Source organism: Bos mutus, chromosome 7 (assembly GCF_027580195.1).
Source record: "Bos mutus isolate GX-2022 chromosome 7, NWIPB_WYAK_1.1, whole genome shotgun sequence".
NCBI classification, from domain to species: Eukaryota; Metazoa; Chordata; class Mammalia; order Artiodactyla; family Bovidae; genus Bos; species Bos mutus.
Genome location: NC_091623.1, coordinates 65,458,225 through 65,479,866, shown reverse-complemented (window position 1 = coordinate 65,479,866; position 21,642 = coordinate 65,458,225). Strand labels below are relative to the sequence as shown.

The 21,642-nt window shown below is 36.2% G+C and overlaps 1 protein-coding gene across 1 annotated transcript in view; it reads right to left on the bottom strand.

Annotated features, from left to right (window-relative positions):
* Positions 1 to 21,642, bottom strand: part of FBN2 (fibrillin 2) — a 223,308-nt gene that overhangs the window by 80,887 nt on the left and 120,779 nt on the right. Inside the window, exons 11-19 of the mRNA XM_070374044.1 lie at positions 21,349 to 21,486; positions 18,839 to 18,958; positions 17,017 to 17,142; positions 16,051 to 16,173; positions 13,876 to 13,998; positions 8,038 to 8,190; positions 5,439 to 5,492; positions 3,740 to 3,865; positions 1,413 to 1,538 (exon numbers count right to left, since the gene is read on the bottom strand). Coding sequence (XP_070230145.1) covers positions 1,413 to 1,538; positions 3,740 to 3,865; positions 5,439 to 5,492; positions 8,038 to 8,190; positions 13,876 to 13,998; positions 16,051 to 16,173; positions 17,017 to 17,142; positions 18,839 to 18,958; positions 21,349 to 21,486 — 1,089 coding nt within the window. The remainder of the gene's footprint in view (positions 1 to 1,412; positions 1,539 to 3,739; positions 3,866 to 5,438; positions 5,493 to 8,037; positions 8,191 to 13,875; positions 13,999 to 16,050; positions 16,174 to 17,016; positions 17,143 to 18,838; positions 18,959 to 21,348; positions 21,487 to 21,642) is intronic.

The window sequence follows — 21,642 nt, the reverse complement described above, 5'->3', positions numbered from 1 at the left end:
CAAGGAGAGTGGGTATGGGTGCTAAAAGATAAAAACTCTGGATGCATACACTTGGGAAGCTTGGACTAATGAAAAAAGATACTAAGAGAAAAAAAAATACTGACAGATGTCTCTGTTCATCTATGGACAAGATGAATGAATCTTCAAGTACTTTAGTCAGGAATGGAAAGTATGCTTCTCTTTGAGGAGCTCCTGAAAAAGGTGTGGACAGGAGGGGAACTCAACAGTTATCTGAACTAAGTTTAGAAAAACTGCATTTTATACTGAGGTTTTCATTTTTCTTTACTTTTTTTCTCTCTTCAGGCTAATTACTGTTTTTCACTGGTCCCTCAAATTCAATCCAAACTTAGAATTGCACTTTGTAATTGCATTGCATTGACTTCAGCTGAGTCATCTGTATTTCGGCATCTTGTTTGAGTCCTAAGTTGTTTCTGTTCGTAAGAATGCTTTGAAGTTAAACAAGAAGAAGAGAATGTTAACATCTTTTTGCATGATATTACTATGGCAGCTTTCTTGGCTATGAAGTTACCAGGAAATAAATACTTTAATATATTTAAAAAAGGGTTATTCCAAATATCTTAAGATGAAATCTTTTTTTTAAAGTTACTATTCAGAAGTAGTTATTGGATTTGAGAATGTCATGGGATACTTCTGTAGGCCCACACAGTGCAACTGAAAAGGAATAATGACCAGTAGTCATACAGCAAATTATCCTGAAATACACAGTACTTTGATCAAGGAACAGAAATATAATTGAAGATACTCATAGCTTAGCTAGTATCTCACTGAAAATGGGGCCTTTCTGAAGCATTTAACTGATTCATATAGCTTTCACTGCAGAAAAATGGGCTTAAAAGAAAAGGAAGGTTTTTTTAAACAGCAATTCATGATCCTTAAATTCAAGCCATAACTTTCAAAAGGAAAGAACAATTTTCTTGGACTATAAATTTAATTTAGGTGACCATTTTTACTCAGGCCTCAAATATAGGTTAGCCTATTTTCTGGGCCAACCTCTGAAGTCTATCAATCATTTGATAAATAAAATGCCGAAGAGCTGACTTTGTTGTGAGTTCAGGTTCTCCTAGGCTAATGTGTTACATTGGTTTTAAAAAGGGAAAACCAAACAAACAAAAATCTGATATTTTATCAGCAAGTGAAACAAACTGGCTTCTTTCACTTATTTTCATTAACTTCAAAATGTGTGTTGATATTTCTTCTGAATGGGACAAAACTGATGGTATTTATAAACTGGGCTAGATGCATGCTATTTCTAAAACTGGCAGATCAGCTGAGATCGTAAAATTTAAAACATATTCAAACAACATTCTTTTTGCTCTATTGCTTGATAATGTATTTGAGGTTCATGCATATTAAGATGCTTACTATTCACAATGAAGAAAAGCGGCTCTTACCTTCGCACGTCTCTGTCTCAGTCCTGAACACGTAGCCAGGTGGGCAGGTGCAGCTGTAGCTCCCAGGTGTGTTTCGGCACAGACCATTGTCGCACAGCAGTCTGTTTACCAGGCACTCATCAATGTCTGGAAGCCACCGTTAGAAGACAGGAGACACACACAGTGAAACGGACAGTATGATGCTCAAAATGTTTTAATTTCGTTATTTGTTTTTCTTCCTCATCCCATACCTTACTCTGTCTCTTTGTACCCAAAGCACATTCCTTGACCCTAAGCAAAATACATTTTACTCAAATGGAACAATCTTGTGCTTACTCTTAAGATGTTCTAAAGTCCCTGGGATGTGTGTTAATGCTTTGGAAAAGGCACATGACTACTTTGTTCTTCATTTACTTGTTGACTTGCAGTAGTATTACATTTTAAGCATCATTATAGTCTCCCCCAAGATTATACACTTTGCCAAGAGGCCCAATCACAATGTATTTATCCACTGATCCATGCTGTGGGTTGAAATGTGTCTCTCAAAAAAATATTTTGAATCCCTAACCCCCAGTACCTCAGAATGTGACCTGATTTAGAAACAGGATTCTTAAATAGAGTAATCAAATTAAAATAAGATCCTTTGGGTAGGTTGTATTCAAGTATAGGTGTGGACACCAACGGCAGCAATAAAGGGGAAATTATGACACAGGGACAGACACATACAGAGGGAAGTTGATGTGAAGATGCACAGGGGAAAGACAGGCGTGTAGCTAGAGTGACACATCTAAACACTGAGCAATGCTAAAGACTGCCTGCAAACACCTGAGACTGGAGAGGAAAAGAAGGATTCTCCCACCGAGCCCTTCTCCCCTAGAAGAGGAAAGGAAGGATTCTCCCCTAGTGAGAGCATGGCCCCACTGACACCTCGATTTTGGACTTTCGACTTCCAAACTATAACATCGATTCCCATTGTTTTAAGTAACCCCATTTTGGGTACTTTGTTAGGGCAGACCTAAGTAAACTAAAATTGAAATTTGTTTTTTTTATTTTAAAATCTAGTTTTAATTTTATTAAAATTATGCATGTAGTTGAGCACTGCCATGAACCGTGTTCAGTGTGTGAATGTTCATTGAATTTCCTTGTTTTCAGTAGGGTACCCATGCACTCAGCTGTACTTAGATGCTATGCTGGAAGTGACTTTGCTTTTAGGGAATAAAAGCTAGGTGGTTTGCATAGTTTTATAAGTGTTCAACAATCTCTGGCTGGGGCCCCTGACAATAGGTATCAAAATCTATTGTTAAGTGCATGATATTTAATATAATTTCATACATCCATTATATGTGTATCTTCAACTCAAGGTGAGATGGATATATAGTAACATATATCAGTAATAAAACTCAAAACCATAAACATGGAAAAATATATTTCTTTCTAATCATAATCAAGACTTGTATTTGAGTCATTAGTGGTAGATGTAAAAATTATTATATATAATGAAGGATTGATTAACATTCATTTTATAAAAGTGGACTCAAGTGCTCTGCTGGAAAATCTAGATTTTTCACAAATTCTTGAATATAAGAATTATGTATTTGAGGTTTTTCAAACATTCCCTTATAAATTACAAAAGGAAACATCCATCTCATTTATCATATTTGGATATGTTGCAGCAATTGACTGTTTCTTTCCAAGTCAACCTGTAATATTTAATTTTCTTAATGTAGTATATTATCCGAGGAGAAGACAATGGCACCCCGCTCCAGTACTCTTGCCTGGAAAATCCCATGGACGGAGGAGCCTGGTGGGCTGCAGTTCATGGGGTCGCGAAGAGTTGGACAGGACTGAGCTACTTCACTTTCACTTTTCACTTTCATGCATTGGAGAAGGAAATGGCAACCCACTCCAGTGTTCTTGCCTGGAGAATCCCAGGGACGGGGGAGCCTGGTGGGCTGCCGTCTATGGGGTCGAACAGAGTCGGAGACGACTGAAGCAACTTAGCAGTATATTATCCATACATACCACCTTGTTAATTTTTGAGTCCCACTTCCTAGTAAAATATTATAGGATTAAGATATATGCAGATAAAACAGGCCAATAATTGGCTATATGTCCATTCATCTGGGGGAAAAACCTAATTTAAATATTAATACTAAATTGTGCACTAAAAAGTCTGTTACTGTTTAACAGTATTTGATTCCAATATTTTTATATCCCTATACTAAAAAGGAAACAAGAGAAACTATAAGACCTCTAGTTTTAGTCACTTATTTATAGTTTGATTCCTCCTATGATCCATGAGATTAAACTACACAAAAGGCCCCTGCATAATAAAACAAATAACTTACCAACACAATTTCTTCCAGAGGCATCTGGTTCATAGCCACTGTTGCAATTACACCGGTAACTGCCACGTAGATTTTCACAAATTCCATTGGCACATATATCAGGATCCAGAGCACACTCATTGATATCTGCATTAAATATTCAAAGTTTAATGCTCACAGTCACTTACTGTCTGTTGATACATGTATGTCCAGTAAAGATCACTCAAAACACATAGTGTTTAACCCTGCAACCCTCCAATTTGCTGTTGTTCAGAAAGGGAAAGCAAATGAAAATAAGGAGTGAGAATAAAATCAAGAGATATGGGACACTTCCCTGGTAAAAATGAAAAGTGAAGGGAACTGGCAGAAATTCAAAGAATTAAGCCATGTAATGTGCTGGCATTTATGATAAAATTAATAAAGAAATTTATAGGCTGTTGGCTCAAAACCCAAAGGAAAACTCAACTTGATAGGTACTATAACCATCTAATTAAAAGGCAAAGATTTATTAGGATTTCTATATAATTTTATGGTTCCAAAGGCATGGAATATTTCTATTTTATTATCATTTTTTATAGTCAACTAAGCAATATGATACTTAGTAAATGTTTCTCCTTGTGGATAAGTTGAAATTGATGGAGAGGTCAGTTCAAATGTGGATGTTTGAGAACACAATGTTTTACAAGCCATGAACAGGACTACTCTCTGTCACGATAGGAAGTGGGACTTGAGGAATGATGTGCTTGTATGAGAAGTCACTAAATTCCAACGGGGCAGCTGGCTCTGCTGGGGAGGCAATGATGGGAGGGAATAAAAAATGGTGTAAAACAAAATTTTGGTCCCTATGCTCAAATTTTAACAGTAACTATTGTTTTCTAGAATGTAGGAAGCCTTAAATACTCCAGAAATGTCAAGTCTTTTGGTTTTTGAGAGAAGCATCTTTGTAAAAGTTGGCATTTTTACTCTTGTTTCTGATGTTCTTTGCAAAGATGTGATATTTACTGTCAATTAATTTATAATTTGTCTAAAGTCTCATCAAATATGAAAGTAGAGGAATATTTATGCAAACTAAAGGTGAATAGCACCCTACAGTTTTATTTAAAAAAACAAAGGATACTATATTAACATATAAAAGAACTTTAAAATTATAAACACATATGTACTTAATATTCAAATTCCATATTGGAATTTTGTCTATCATAGTGCTAAATTTAAAAGAAGAAAACTTCATTGAAACTTTGTACTTCTATAGATGGGTAGAAACATTTTAGTATATTCCTAGCCATAAATAGTCAATTTATTTTCAGGGCAGTATATCTCAAATATCTCTTAAAGACCCATATCAAATACCTCATACAGATTATTTTTGTTTAAACTATGTCAGTGCCATTATTTTACATTTTTTCTTCAAACTGACTCCCTTTTTTTTTTAACCAACTGCAGCTTCTTCTTAAGCAAGGTATCCATAAAATCATGGCTGTAATTTGTTAGTGACATTTTTAACAACACATATTTAACGGATAAGTATTTATCTACTAAGCAAAAAAATGATAATCTACATACTGCTTAATATCATCTAGCTTTTAACCACTCTTCTAGAAGAAAATTTATCTTACTACATTGCACGGATATATTTTATAATACAAATATACCATATCTATAATATTATAATAATAAAGATGTGCAGTAATTATTATAAGATTGAGAACTGAACAGTTACCTCTTCCATCCACAGTGATCCCTACTCCACTACTACAAAGGCCATGGAATTCAGCTGTAAGATAAAAACACATAGAGAAATCAAAAGCTCTAAATTACGTCGGTTTCATACACAAGTCACTTTCATAACTCCAAAACTATCATTAAAAAGAATTATCTGAAATAACTTAAAATTGAAAACAAATCACAATTTTCTAGCACATAATTATTTTAAGAGTTCCAAAATCAGAGATAAGCGTAAAAAAGTAAAAAAAAACAAACTTGTAATTATCACCTTAATCATTAATATATTGATAAATATTACAAATATTTTCTACTTATGGAAACTTAAATAAAAATCTAAATTGTATTATAGAGATTGATTTTAAGCTTTTTTTTTCTTCTCTCAATAACAGGAAACATATGTAATAAGTAGCATTTACTATGTCATATGCCTGATACTGTTCTAGCATTTTGAATCTAATAATTTATTTAACCCTCCCAATACCACTAACTAGATACTGTTATTTTCCCTCTTTTATAGCCAAGAAAGTTGGAATAGAGATGGGAAGTAATATGCTCAGATCACAGAGGTTATAAGTGGGGGAGCAGGCTTGGACCCTCTGTATTCTAAAACAGACATTTCACGTAATAGCCCATTTAATAGATTACTATTTTTTTCTCAGTTATGTGGATGTATTACACTCGTTCAATCTCTTATTGATGAAATTAGGTTTGTTCAACTTTTTGGCTGATATAATAAATAATTACTGATTTATTTTTATAAATAAATTTATAAATTTTATAAATAAATTTATAAATTTTTATAAATAAATTTATAAATAATTACTAATTTATTACTGATGAAAATAATACAAATTTCAAAATGTCACTAGGTTAATCTCTTAGAAGTAAAACTGCTCAAAGTTTAGGTTTCTTTTAAGGTTTTTGATAGTCTTCCTCTCCCAAAATATCCCAGGTTATACTTTCAGCAGCAGTGTAAGAGAATATCCATATTGGTATAACCTTCCCAACACTCGGGAGAATCAATCATTTTTACCAATCTGTAAACAAAAATGACACTTTTAAAAATCTTCTTTTAATTGTAAACAGATCAGGCATCTTTTTATGTGGCACTCAATCATTTGCACTTCTGCTTTCTCAAGTTTTGTGTACACTGTATTTTTTTCTATAGAGGATTTCAACTTTGCCTATTGATTAATGTAAATTCCTTATAAATTAAGGAAAATATTTTTCTAATTCATACACGTCTTTGGGGCCTGTTTTGAGAGTCCTTTATCATTACAAGATAACAAAAAGTTTGCATCTTCTACAAAAAAGTTATTTTGCAACATTTAATATAGGGAGCTACCTTCATATTTTTTCCCATATTTATCAACAATATTCATTACTTTTAGTTCAATTTGTTCTTGCTGATCTAAATGTCACCGTTATTGTATTCTATAAGCCCATTTATATTTACAATTGTTCCTAGACACATTTTATTAGTTCACTGATCCTTTTATCTAGTCTAGCTATCAATTTTTATACTTCTTTCATAATATGCATAATTCACTTAGATACATTAAGATACTTCATTAACTCCTTTCTTAAATAATATGCATATTCTTTCATAATAAGCATAATTCACTGAGATATATTAAGATACTTCATTAACTCCTTTTTTAAAAAAATGTCATACTCAGTAATTCTTCCAGAGGGATGCTAACTAATTTTCTAAGGTTTGAACAGTCCAGTTAGTATTTTTTAACAGAATTACTAGCCACTTGCTTTGCTAGAATGCATTTCTTCCATTATCTACCTGAGAAATTCTTACTTTTTTTTTTGAGACCAAAGTAAGTATGCATCCTTCTTTGCAGTCTTTCCCAGTCTCCCCAGGAACTGCTCCTTCCTTTGTGCTCTCCTGGCTCCTTAGATCTCTTTTCAAGGCAGCAATCATACTAAATTGTAATTTATATATTTGCCTACCTATATTTTCAACTCTTCTTGACTTTAAAGGGGAAAAAAAAGAGAGACTGTGTTTGAGTCCCTGCTGTACTTACATCTATTCAATACAGTTTTCATAAAAGTATGAATAACCAGTCACAGAATAGTCAAATTAAACCATTTAATGTGCCTGTAACATATGGTAACATTCAGAAAGAAATTTATCACTTTCTGGAACTACTGATAGATTCCTTATAGACCAAACTCTGATAGACTGCATCCTAATACCATTCTTCGTGAAAATTAAAAATAAATAAATCAGGTTCTCATGAACTTATCATAACCTTGAAAATGGTAAGTAAATTTTATGCTATTTATCTTCAGAATGATGAGAGATGAAAGCTAGCATGTTCATGTAAAGAATCTGGTTTAACGGTCATAATTGGATCATAAGATAAATTTTCCTATTCACTATGTGTTCTCTTTCCCTAGAGATCGTAAGTAAATATAAGCCAGATCTTAATATATGCCTCACATATCAACACAGATTTGGATTTCTTTCCTTTCATTAAAGATAGACAAAACACTTCAGAGTCGGGGTACTCTTTGACCCACTACCTAATGTTAGCTTAGATAGATTCCTTTTCAGGTACGGAACTGGCAAAGGTGTCTACCTGAGTTTTTAGCAGGGCATGGCTGGCAGGGCTCTCCAAAACCATAGTCTGGATTGGCACAGCAGCATTCAGACTTGGTCACGGCGCCAGGGAAGGGCCGCACACACACTCCCTTCTTGATCCCACCGTAGCATGTACTACGCATGTGAGTGTCTGAGGAGAAAACAATGACTTGAGATAGTGATGCAGAGACAAAGAGATTTCAAAACAGAAGGCTTCTTGTAACTTAAGTGGCCACTATATAGGAAGCTTCTGGATAGCATCTGCCACTTACTTCTCTTTTTCTTTGTATCTTCAGCATCTCATAACATTAGGAGATCAACAAATGTTTATTGTGAGAGGAAAAGAATAAATGCATATGAACAATTTTTTTCTCCAATAATTTTTATGCATTACACAAGCATCAATTATCCCACTTATCCTCACAGGCCCCTCATTGACCCAGGTATATTTCCACAGCTATAAACAAGCTTCTCTTGTTGCAGAGCTCGGATCCTAGGGCACTCGGGCTTCAGTAGTTGCAGCACCGAGGCCCAACAGTTGAGGCTCCTGGGCTTCAGAGCACAGGCTCAGTAGCTGCGGTGTGTGCTTAGTCCAGGGCATGTGGGATCTTCACGGACCAGGGATCGAACCCGTGTCTCCTGCATTGGCAGGCAGCTTCTTTACCACTGAGCCACCAGGGAAGCTCTGTTATGACTATGTTTTAATCTCTGACCCTCAACAAATCCAGTTCTATAAATATTACCACTACTATGTGTCTGTTGCTTTACAGACATTATGTCATTGAACATTCAACAACTCCATAGGGTAGTGATCATTATCCACTTTTCATAGATGAGGAAGGTGAGGTTCAGAGGCATTACGTAAGTATCTCCAAGTCCTAGACTATCCACTGCCTGAGCAGAAATTCAGACACAGGCGTGTATGACCTCCAAAGCAATTCTTCTTTCTACTATGTCAGATTATACCCTGAAGACACATAACCTGGTTACTGTGCTCATCTAAATTCTCATAAAATACAGGACAACTTTATGAGATGGTAAATGGTGAACTATTGAAAAAAAAAAACTCAGATCATCATACAGGCCAGAGAAGCAGTAGAGCTTTTAAGCAGTCTATTATATAGTAATCCCATCAAAGAGAGAATTATTATAAATATTTATAATTATTCACAATTTGTTGGAAATAATTAATTTTATCTGCTTGCTATGCAAAGTACTTATGTCCTGTGATCTGGTGTTTTTTCTGGTCTAACAATGAGACGGATGTGTGGCTGCACGAAGCAGAGATGTGTGTATGCTCAAACGGAAGAGGTTTTCCGACACTGACCCTGGGGAGTAGAAGCGCTGTTCCTTTCTGCCTCTGCTATGACCTCATTTGGGAGGGTCAGCTCTGAGTTACAAGTACAGGACTCAACAAATACAACATAATTCATGACTTGCAGTAAGGTTTTTTTGAGTTCTTAGGATGGTACCCCTTATCTCAAAGGCATCACAGAATGGTCAAAGTTATTTCTGTTTTCATGCTGAGAACGTAAGCCAGGGGCAATTTTTAGAAGCAAGTCGGTAGAAAGCCTATGGTGCTCACTTCTACCTTTGATAAAAACAGTTGAGTTTTCCCTTTTCAAAGACCCCAGATTGGAACTCTAGTTCATTTTATTCTCTTCAGTGTAAACAAGCCAACATTCACAGTAGACAGGATTAGAGACACTGATAGCAGCAGGACCATCAGTACCAGCTGACATGAATGTTTTGGTTGGTGATTGGACTTAAATCCTATGCTATGCCTTTTCCATGTGTTATCAAATTTCTCCATGTGTTTTCTTTCTTAAAGACTGGAATTGCTGAAGGATTTTCTCAGATAATTAGCATACTTTACCTTTGTATTTACCAAAGGTAGAGTATATATGGGCACAAATGCTAATTTTACTTTATTCTTCATTTTTCAGTATCAACATTTCTTTATAGTTCAAAGCAGCAACTCTTAAGACTATGTTTAATGTAACACTACTATTCTGATTTAACAAAACAGTAGTAATTGTAATAGTTTACTTATTGGGTATGTGTTATGTGCCAGACATCATTCAAAATTTATACCAATAAATCTAATATTAATCTATTTAATCCTCAAAACAACCAGTGAGGAAAGGATGCACAGAGAGGTAATGTATCTTGCCTAAGGCCACACAGCTCGTATAAAGAGCAGAACTAGGGTAAAGAACAAAAATTAACCTTTTAGCTGACAGAACTGTCAAAGAGTGTTCATGAAGATGCTGAAATACTCTTAAGCTAACATAACAGGATGTTAAAAAGGAAAATTTAAGCTGAAATCTCATGGTGCTAAATAACATATAACGAGGTGAATTTTGAAACTCCATCCTGAAGGAAGTAGAAATGGAAGATTCGTTACCAGGTTCTTAAACCCCTCCCAATATCCAGGATACAATTTAGAGAGAGGCAATTAAGAGTTTTTGAGGAGGATTTTTTTGGGGCAAGAGTCAGATTACAAATTGGGCATGCTTCCATCTTCACCCCTGGGCAAGAGAAAAGAGCTTCACAGGGAACAGCTTGAAGAATTTGTACCAAACTCTATCAGGGACCCCTAGCACACAGAGGAGAGTGGCTGCTATTCCCACCGCAGAATCAAAGGACAAAGGCAAGAGCAACCTCTATTCACTCAGTTCACAGGGCAAAGGGTGGCACGTCCGGTGGATTAGACGAGGGTCACACTAACTGGAGGCTCTAAAATGAACTCATAGAGAGGAGACGAGACACCATTAGGGACAGTCTGTCTAAAGTAGACTGCACAAAAACCTGGGGTTGGGCCAGGAGCAGCCACCAGGAGAAAAACGCAGCGTCTGCATCTTGTCACGGGCAGGCCAATACCGTTGACACCCTCATGAAATCACTCACAAGGATGAAGCTGGCTTAGACTTGTGTCAAGCCCAGAAATCTTGAAGTAACCCTAGAAGAGTGTGCTTCTGCCTTCTTTCCTCTCCCCTTGTGCTTTGACTGCTCTGGTAGAGTCAGAAACATCCCAAGCTCATGAAGGTGTGAGCTTGGGAAGGTAAGTCATAACTTCAAATCAAGTTCAGAATATTGACTATTATACATCACTGGACATTCTAACTGCTAAATCCAGATTGTTTTCATTACCTCAAGCAGCCTTATAAATTTCTGCCATCTAAAAACTGTGAAGTTAGGGGTACCTAAGTTTTCTTCCTTATTAGATAAACTGCTCCCATTGAATAATTAAAAATATGTTTTGAAAGGATTGAGAAAATACAGTTGCCTTTTGTTCATATCCTGTCTGTGAATCATGCTTCTTCAATATCCTGGTTACAACAGAGTTTAATTTTCTGAAAATAAAAAAACCCATCTCAGTATGTAGGTAAACAAAAATGAACAAACAAATGAAATCTAAAATTAAAGTGTGAACTCTAATAATAATTCATAGTAATGATTCATTTCTAACCTCAACAATCAATGTGTCTAAAAGCATCTCAAAAGGCAGAAGACATGAAGAAAACACATCTAGCATGTTAAAGGAAGAGCTATATAATTTTACACACAGAACAAATGGTGTTTTTATTTTAAAAAGTTTAAGTAATTACAACTGTGAAAAACTGGAGAGGGATTCACCAAAAATTCTAATGCTTTTTTTATATGTGGACAAGAAAATGAGTATTTGTGTTTGAACACTCAATTCCTAACAACTACTCATATGTCGGTTGCTTAAAAGAAAAATCATTTCTCCCTCCAAAACTGGTTTTGAACTAATCATAGATTTCAGCAAAGCCATTTAGATAAAGGAAAAAAGCAACTGAAAATATTTTAGCCCTTTAAGCAGAAAGGAGCTACATTCTTCTCGTTACTGTATTTGAAAGAGTCCTGAACGAAGTGCTGACAATCGTGTAAGCTGAAATAAATCCTAGCCTGGATAGAGTGGATGAAACTTTAAGTGGACAGATTATTTCCATCTGCTGTTGCTTCTTCTTTTTTTTTTTTTTACATAACCTTCAGAATCCAAATGTTTTGATTCCCATAGGTTAAGAATAAAGTATAACCAGCTATGTCTGAGAAAGAATTTCATTTCTCTAAAATAATACTTTTAAACCACTGAGTATGTCTGTCTTTTACTCTATGACCTGAGAAATAGATGGTGCACAACGGCTAATTCACTTTCATGGAAGTGCTTTGGAGAGAATATGGCATTCAATGTATTTTCACAACTACTCCCTCTGCTCTTGATATCATTAGGACATAGTGGTTGGGGTTTTGAATGCCAAAGATATTTTCGTTTTGCCTGCCTCTTTAAAGCTGATGCCTGCTCACTCAAAAGTAGGAATTATTCCCAAGAGGAATGCTGAATGGTTTCAAATAAAATATACATTCTCTCTTATACTCTTTCCTCGTTTCTATCATTACACGGCACTGAATAACTATTTAGAAACATTTCCAACTTTTTATATAAGTTGAAGTTCTAACATATAAATTATTTACATTTAAATTTTTGTTTGGGGAAAGCAGCAGACTCACAGACATAGAGAACAATCTGGTGGTTACCAGTGGGGATGGGAGGAGGGGCAACATAGGGATGGGGGAGTGGAGATACAAACTATAGGCGTAAGACAGCTTAAGGACGTACTGCACAGCATGAAGAATATAGCCAATATTCTGCAATAACTGTAAGTGAAATTAACCTTTAAGATTGTATAAAAATAAAATTTAAAAGGCTTCCCTGGTGGCTCAAACAGTAAAGAACCTGCCTGCAATGCAGAAGACCCGGGTTCTGTCCCTGGGTTGGGAGGATCCCCTGGAGAAGGGAATTGCTACCCACTCCAGTATTCTTGCCTGGAGAATTCCATGGACAGATGAGCCTGGCAGGTTACAGTCCATAGGGTCTCACAAGAGTTGAACACAGCTGAACGACTAACACACACAACATTTTAAAAAAATGTTAAAGCTCAGATGACAAAAATAAATACTGTTTGGGTAAAAATAAGAGTTTATTTAAATACAACTGCTGTCCCTGTTTCATGTCTCATTAATTATAAAATATATATCCATTGTATGTAGTGTTAGTCTCTCGGTTGCGTCCAACTCTTTGCGACCCCAGGGATTATAGCCTGCCAGGCTCCTCTATCCATGGGATTCTCCAGGCAAGAATACTGGAGTGGGTAGCCACTTCCTTCTCCAGGGGATCTTCCTGACCCAGGTATCGAACCTGGGTCTCCTGCATTACAGGCAGATTCTTTACTGTCAGACCAGAGAGACATGGTTATCTAATAATACGAAGGACACCGGTAAAGGACAATTTTCTTTTCCTTCTCTAGCATTTCTATCTCATCAGAGGCTACTGAAGGGAGCTAGTTGGGCTCTTTGTACCTTTTTAAAAACTGCCTTATTGAGATATAATTCACATACAAAGAATGCACCCATTTAAAGTAAATAAATTCAATAGCTTTTAGCGCATTCATAGAGTTGGACAATCGTTATTCTAGCTGATGTTAGAACATTTCATCTTCTCATAAACACCTTTAACAATCACCTCCTTCTCCCACCACCCTCAAACTCTCTGCTCTGAGCAACCACTCACCTGCTCAGTCTCGACAAATCTGACCTTTACAGACATTTCATTTGGAATCGTACACTGTGTGGTCTTCTGCGTGTGGCTTCTTTCACTTAGCACGATGTTTTCAAGCTTATCCATGCTTTCATGTATGTTAGTATTGCGTTCCTTTTTATGGCTGAATATTATTCTATTGTATAGATACACCTTTATCCCGTTTTCAAAGATCATTCGGTCACTGGGGCCATTACAGAATGTTTCACTTACCAACACACACACGTCCGTCCACACCCACAGCCAGACCTGGGGGACAGTCACAGCGGAAGGACCCTTCATTGTTGATGCAATGCCCATTCATGCAGATTCCTGGGGTCTGGCACTCATCAACATCTGCCCAGAGAGGGGAACACAAGCCGGGACGTTACTCTAACTTCATTACAGAGTTGACCTGTTGCCACCACTGTACACTATCAACATTTGGTTTTCAATTTTATAACTTGTGCAAGAATACACAGATGTGACAACGAATCTTTTACACAAATGCAACTCTTTCAAACACATTTTCAGAAAGATTGAGTGAAAGTAGATTGTTTTACCCCTTAGAAGAATACGACAATTTCATTTTTCATTATTTATTTGGCAATTCTGTTTAATATTAAATGATATTCAACTCAAATTAGTTAAGTGAAACAAATTCTTAAAACCAAGGTAAATGTTTTTAACTAACTTTCATTTACACATACATAAAATTCCAAGATGCTGTTTTAATATTAATTCAGTCAGTTCACAGTAACAAAATAATTTGAAGTCTCTTGTAATTTTCAAAGTGCTTAAATTTATGAAATGTAACCCACCATTAAATGGCTTCCCTGTAAAGGGGAACAGCCTTCAAAACACAGAGCTGCCAAATCATGAGCATTTCAAAATTTATGGATTACAGCATTTGTAATAAAAATTAATAAAAGTTTCAATAAAGCAGGAACTGGTGAGATTTAGGTCATCTTTTTATGTATATTTAAGTTTCTTAAGAAATGCTGAAAAAGTTACAGGCTGTAATGTAATGCCACGCACTGGAACAGAATGCTAATCTCATATCTTGTGATTAATCCAAGTTAGCTAACCTTGAGATGACATTCCAGTCCTGAGTTCAATCAGCAAAGCTACAATATTTCTATTTAATAGTGAACTTCCTTTTCATGAATAGTCAAGAAACTACTTTCATTCAGAAATATAAGAATCAGTCTTGATTTTTCTCTGTCCATTGTCCCTGGAATTTCACTGACATTATAGGGTTTGGCTATGAGTATTATTTGCTATTCAGATCAATTTGTGTGACTGAAGGCAGGAAGTATTCATGGAGTTAATTTTGTCCAAAAGGAGGAAACTGGAATAAAACTTGTTTTTGTAGTAGAACTACAAAATTTGTTGCATCTTATAATAGGCTCCAGTTTCATCCACCTCATTAGAACTGATTCAAACGTATTCTTTTTAATGGCTGAGTAATACTCCATTGTGTATATGTACCACAGCTTTCTTATCCATTCATCTGCTGATGGACATCTAGGTTGCTTCCATGTCCTGGCTATTATAAACACTGCTGTGATGAACATTGGGGTACACATGTCTCTTTCAATTCTGGTTTCCTTGGTGTGTATGCCCAGCAGTGGGATTTCTGGGTCACCAGAAATCTGTCTGTCATTGGGAATAATTTCATAGGTAGATTTCGACTCCCAAGAATTCAAGAATGATCCAGGAAAATCGTTTTTAGAATATTCATTCCAGAAACCTGAAGTATTATATTCTTAAATTTACTTGATTTACTCCTCATGAATAGGATGAAAATTAAGATACGGAACTTCTAAACTGTGAATATAAACATAATGTAGTCTTATTTATTTCCAAGAGTTATCTTTTGCTTAGTAAAGTTACCACTAGAGCTTAGGCTTCAAAATGGTTTTATAAATAAAAGAGTTGCTAGAAATATTCAAATTACTTCTTCATGAAATCAATACAAGGCTTTTAGATATGGATATGGTAACAAATGATATGTGAATTAGCTTACTGAAAAGTTATAATGCAAAACCAGTAATGAATGAGAGTGGAAAATCTAGTTCTGAGAATACAATATTTTTCTTCCTCTTTTTTTATGTAAAAAGTTGAGAGAACTTATTTCTTCATTGTCTTTTCCAGATTTGCTAGAACCAATCTGTCATTCTCTTAATTCTTCCTATGCCATTATTATTTTTGTAAAGACACTGGTGTTCCACAGACCACAAAGTATGTTTTTCTAGGAAGCTTTAGACACCTGCCGTACTGAATTACCGAGAGATGTGAATAATACAAAATCCACATGAAGAAACTGAAGTAATTCTTGCATGATTCATTCAGATAAAAAAGATGGTTTCAATCATGGTTACTTTCCTATCTCAGAGCCATACATACCAGTGCAGTAACGCCCATTTGGAGCCAAGATAAATCCTGGTTTGCAGATGCACTTGAAGCTGCCATCTTCATTAATGCACATCCCATTCAAACACATGTTGGTAGTTGTACATTCATCATGGTCTACAGGAGGAGAGAGTGACTTACACAACTGGCCTTGAGGAAACCAGTTCCCCCTCTTCCTACAAACAACTGCCAGGCATATTCTACTGCAAAAATGAGCCAAGTGGTCACAGACTTTTTTTTCCTTATGAATGCCAACCGAGTGAGAGCAAATAGTGCGGAAAATGTGAAGCACCATTAGTTTAAGGGACACAGAGGAAAAGCATTAAGGAAATTTTGTGTGTAGTTTCTATTAAAATCACATGAATAGAGTTTTATTTTGATTACCAAAAAGTTACTATTTCTTTCATTGGATGTTTATATTGTATGAGAGAATAAAGCAATGACAAAGCTCACTGCACATGAAATGATCTAGACTTTGATTAGTGGGTGAAATATGTGCTTCTGTGCAAACAGAATGTTTCTGTGGTGTACTGGCATTTACTACACTGCTAGACATCACCAGGACCACAAATTTGGAGATTTGATTATCAGATACATCAAATGTTTTTGTGCTTCCCTAGACTGGAGGTGGGTCTTTTCTGTGTTATCAGTGTTGTAACCCCAACAGTCAAAATAGAGTGGGTGCTAAAAATTACAAAGAATAATTGTTACTTTAATTAAACATATGCCACACAAGAAATTTCCAGAAGCAATGAACTATTCATTTATTATATTTCCAAAAATTCTGTCCCTTCACTTTAATAGTCTTTTGTTAAATGTATTTATATTTTACCTAAGTCATCTGAACGACTCTCATATATGTGCTGTATGAGCTTTCATGGAAATAGTCTATATGGTTCTAAATAAAAGTGTATATATCCCTTAAAAAATCTTTTGCAAGGGAGTAGGCACTTTCCATACCAACACAGTTTTTTCCATCTGTAGTTAATTCAAAGCCAGCATTGCAAATGCACTGGAAACTTCCATCTGTGTTCACACATCGACCATTCTTACAAAGAACCCCATTCTGGATGCATTCATCAATATCTGGGGAAATGAACAATATTAGTCTTTTAAAATCACAAAAGCAATAAGACAATCCATGTAATATCCAGGTCATGGTGCTTCTTTAGAAAAATGTTCATCTCTCACCAGTTTTTTTTATTGGATAGGTAGGTGTAAGCAGTTCTACAGCCCTGACTTATAATAGCTGAAGGAGGGAAGAAAAAGAAAAATGAAATGGGGTGTACAGTGAATGTAGAAGAGGATGGACAGTGCAGCTGGAATGTAGCTGCTTCTGACACAGTGGTTGAAGACCTTAAAAGTCAGAGCAAGTGAAACTGCTTATATGTGGAATCTAAAAAAAATGGCACAAAAGAACTTATTTACAAAACAGACACAGAAAACAAACTTATGGTGACCAATGGGGTGAGGTGGGGAGGTATAAATTGGGAGACTGGAATTGACATATACACTCTACTATATATAAAACAAAAAACTCAAGGACCTATTGTGGGCTTCTCTGGTAGCTCAGCTGGTAAAGAATCTGCCTGCAATGCAGGAGACCCTGGTTCGATTCCTGGGTCGAGGAGATCTCCTGGAGAAGGGAACAGCTACTCACTCCAGTATTCTTGCCCAGAGAATTCCATGGACAGAGGAGCCTGGCAGGTTACAGTCCATGGGGTCGCAAAGAGCCAGACACAACTGAGCGACTTTCACTTCACGTCACTTCACTTCAAGGACATATAGTATAGCACAGGGAACTCTACTCAATACTCTGTAATGACCTATATGAGAACAGAATCTAAAAAGGGTGGCTATATGGGTGGTGGTGCTGGTTTAGTCACTAAGTGGTGTACAACTCTTGTGACCCATAGACTAGTCCGCCAGGCTCCTCTGTTCATGGGATTTTCCAGGCAAGAACATTAGAGTGGGTTCCCATTTCCTTCCCCAGGGGATCTTCCTGACCCAGGAATCAAACCTGTGTCTCCTGCACCGCAGGTAGATTCTTTACCACTGAGCCACCAGGGAAATCCAGATATATGTAAAAGTATAACTAAATCACTTTGCTGTACACTGAAACTAACACAACATTGAAAATCAACTATAGTCCATCAAAAATTAATTTTAAAAAAGACAAAGCAAGGAGCTGAATAAGAATGGAATAACTAAAGAATATCTCGATTAAGAGCAACATGACAAAAATTGCTGGAATAAAGTGATTCAAGCAACTGCCAGTGGATGAATAGGAAATGAAAAAAGGAAAAGAAGGATTATCTTCTAAAAGAATTCTGGGATGAATCAGCAGTGAGGTAGAGCATTTGGACGATGCTGGTGGGTATAGCAATGAAACTGCATTAAGAGCAGTCATGATGTGGTATTGGACTACGCTTGAGGTTCAAAGAAAACAGTAGCTGAGAACAACAATAAATCTTAAACTCCGTTAATCAGAGAGCAGTAATACTACTGATCTTACTTGGAGAAAGGAAGCTGTAATCTAGGGAAGGAAGATATACCAGGGTTTTTTTTGTGACACCAGATACCACACTGCCTGTGTTACATATGCAAAAAAGTATTTATGTTTGAAGAGAGCACTTTGAGGGTAACATGCAGTCAATCTGTAATAATGTAACAGCACTTATTTCATTCCATGTCTTTCTTGAATAAATTCACTTTTAACCTCAACAGCCTGGGTCACAATATTTCATGGAACATTTTCATATGTGAAAGCAAGCTGCCTTACCAATGCATGCTTGCTTGGTAGGAGTCCGCTGGAATCCGGCGTGACATTTACAATAATAGGATCCAGGTGTGTTAACACAATCTCCATTAGTGCAGGGATTTGATGTGCATTCATCAACATCTGTGAGCAGCAAAAGAAACCATTACAGACTTCACTCCATTTCTAGAAATGTTTGTTTAAAATACATTTAGGCCTCCCAAATTTGAGAGAAGGCCAGTCAGTGCTAATAGTCTAAATAGAAGAGTATTTATAAAGGAATAAAAATTCCTTTCTTCAACTACAGAGGCCCATCTGGAGAGTTACAAAAATACCACTTATTGGAGAATACAAGAGAATTTGGTTTAACCAAGAAATAATGGTCTTTCAATTTGAATAATGTACAATGATCAAAAGTATGAGCTTGGGGAAGACATAGCCATGAGTTCCCAGAGGCTAGAAAATGTTTATTATCTAAGTAACATGGGCAAGTTAATAGCCTCTTTAAGGCTTACTACAGAGTTAGAAGATTAATTAAAAGATTTTTAAAAGATATATATTTATATTATATGTTGTCACTCTATTAGTTTTTAAAAAGACAGATAAATTATGGAATTTTTTGTTAACTATTTTTTGTGAACTCAACTATATATGTAACTTTATATTAAGGCTTGGATAATATCTTGAAGCAAAAAACACGGGATAGTGTAAAAATGGAAATTAAGTTTAAAAAAAAGTTTATTATATTCAGTAGTTGCTGGTTTCTCTAGGATCTTAAAATTGGCACAGGGATTTTTTTGTATAAAATGAAGTTTTATGGAAATACTGATTCTGATCCTAAAGGTGAGAAACGTCACTGCTCTCTCTTTAAATTCTCTAAGTCTTGATCAAACGCAAATTTATCACAGAATTCAAGGACTGTGCAACTGAATGACAAAGTGGACAGCAAGGATTAGTTAAATCCTAGAGAAATCATGTTTGTGTTAGAAAAAGCAATGCCCACTAAGTATTATTTTGAATGCTGGTGAATTAAAAGCCTGGCTGACTGGTTAGGGCATAATGATTTGTCCTTTCATAGACACAGAGAAGCCATTAACATATACAATTTCAGCTAAATTGGTGAGCACAACAATGAAATCAATTCACAGTTTTACCATTTTTGTAAACAGATTGCTTCTTTCACAGATATTCTTAAAAGAGGAACTGTACTCTACCAAACTCACCAATTTCATTAATATCAACACCTAGACTGAAAGCAATTAAACTTTCTCTGGTAACAGAGGGGGGAAAAAACACTCAGAGCAAATAAAATTAAAAACAACGAAGAAAAACAGGAGTAAATACTTTTTCAATTCATCCAAAGATGCCTCCATTGAGACTCACATTTAAGCTTCTGGTTGAGCCAAAAGAATGAAGCAAAAATGAGAAAAGACAGAGTTGAGAGTGTTAGTAAGCATATCAGGCATGACTAATGGGTGCACACCAGGCCAGATCAGCTTCAGAAGACAGTGCTGCAGGTCGTGTCTGATTCTTTGCGACACCAAGGACTATACAGTCCCTGGAATTCTCCAGGCCAAAATACTGGAGTGGGTAGCCTTTCCCCTCTCCAAGGGATCTTCCCAACCCAGGGATCCAACCCAGATCTCTGGCATTGCAGGCAGATTTTTTACCAGCTGAGTCACAAGGGAAGCCCCATGTCCTAAAACTGTCCTTAAAAGATCATCAAAACTCTCTTCATTGCCAAATACAGCAGTGTTTTTTTTTGTCCTCTTTGTATTTCATTTTTTGGCTGTACTTAACACGCCTTTTCTCTTGAAAGCACACCTTTTCAAGGCTTCCGTGATACATATTTTCTAGATTATTTTGCCATCTCACCAACATTATTACTAATGTTGCTAGTCCCCAGGGTTCTAGCTGTAGTACTCCTGCTATCTTTTAACTCTGTTTTTCAGCCTGGCTGCAATAATCACCTATATGTTGCTGACTCCTAAATTTTTAACTCAAGTCCTGAACACTCCTCTTAGCTTTACCCCTCTACAGGTCAATACCCAAGACACCTAAAATTCAACATGCCCCAAAGAGATTCATCAACCACTTCTTCCCAATCTCTGCCTTACAGCTCATGTTCATGATGTCACCATATATCCAGTGTTACTCAGTGAAGAAGGAAGAAAAGGGAGGGGCAGAGACAGAAATCATAACATTTAGAACCAGAAAGGACAGGGGATTCTTTTTTCTTTTTCTTTCTGGCCATGTCATGCAGTATGTAGGATGTTGGACCAGGGGATAGAACCTGCACCCCCTGCAGTGGAAGCATGCAGTCTTAACCACTGGACAGCCAGGGAAGTCCCAGGCAGGGGATTCTTGAAATAGTCCGGCTCAGCAGTAGGTTAAAGAAGCACATGGAAACATAAACACATAAGAAAGACAACTTGGAAATTAGCTTTACTTCAACATCATATTCAGCCCTACTTGTTCCTGTAGTCTAAAAGCTATTTAAAAAACTAAGAAGAATGAAGGACTCGTGAACTTACCTATGCAATCCCCATTTGCATCCTGCTTATAACCCATGTTGCATTCACATCGGTAACTAGAGACAGTAGGTATGCAGCGTCCATTTAAACAGAGATTAGCATGGTGCTTACAGATATCTATTGTCTGGTTCAGAATAGCTGTGAAAAATCAGAGCACAAATGATATTCCATCACTCCAACACGGATTACTTTCTTTAAAGTCGATTTTCAAAAGGATGTTTAAGTACATTATTTAGGTGTCCATATCAAAAGCCTACATTATTCTGTATTTTATTAAAACTTTAATGTTGGAAT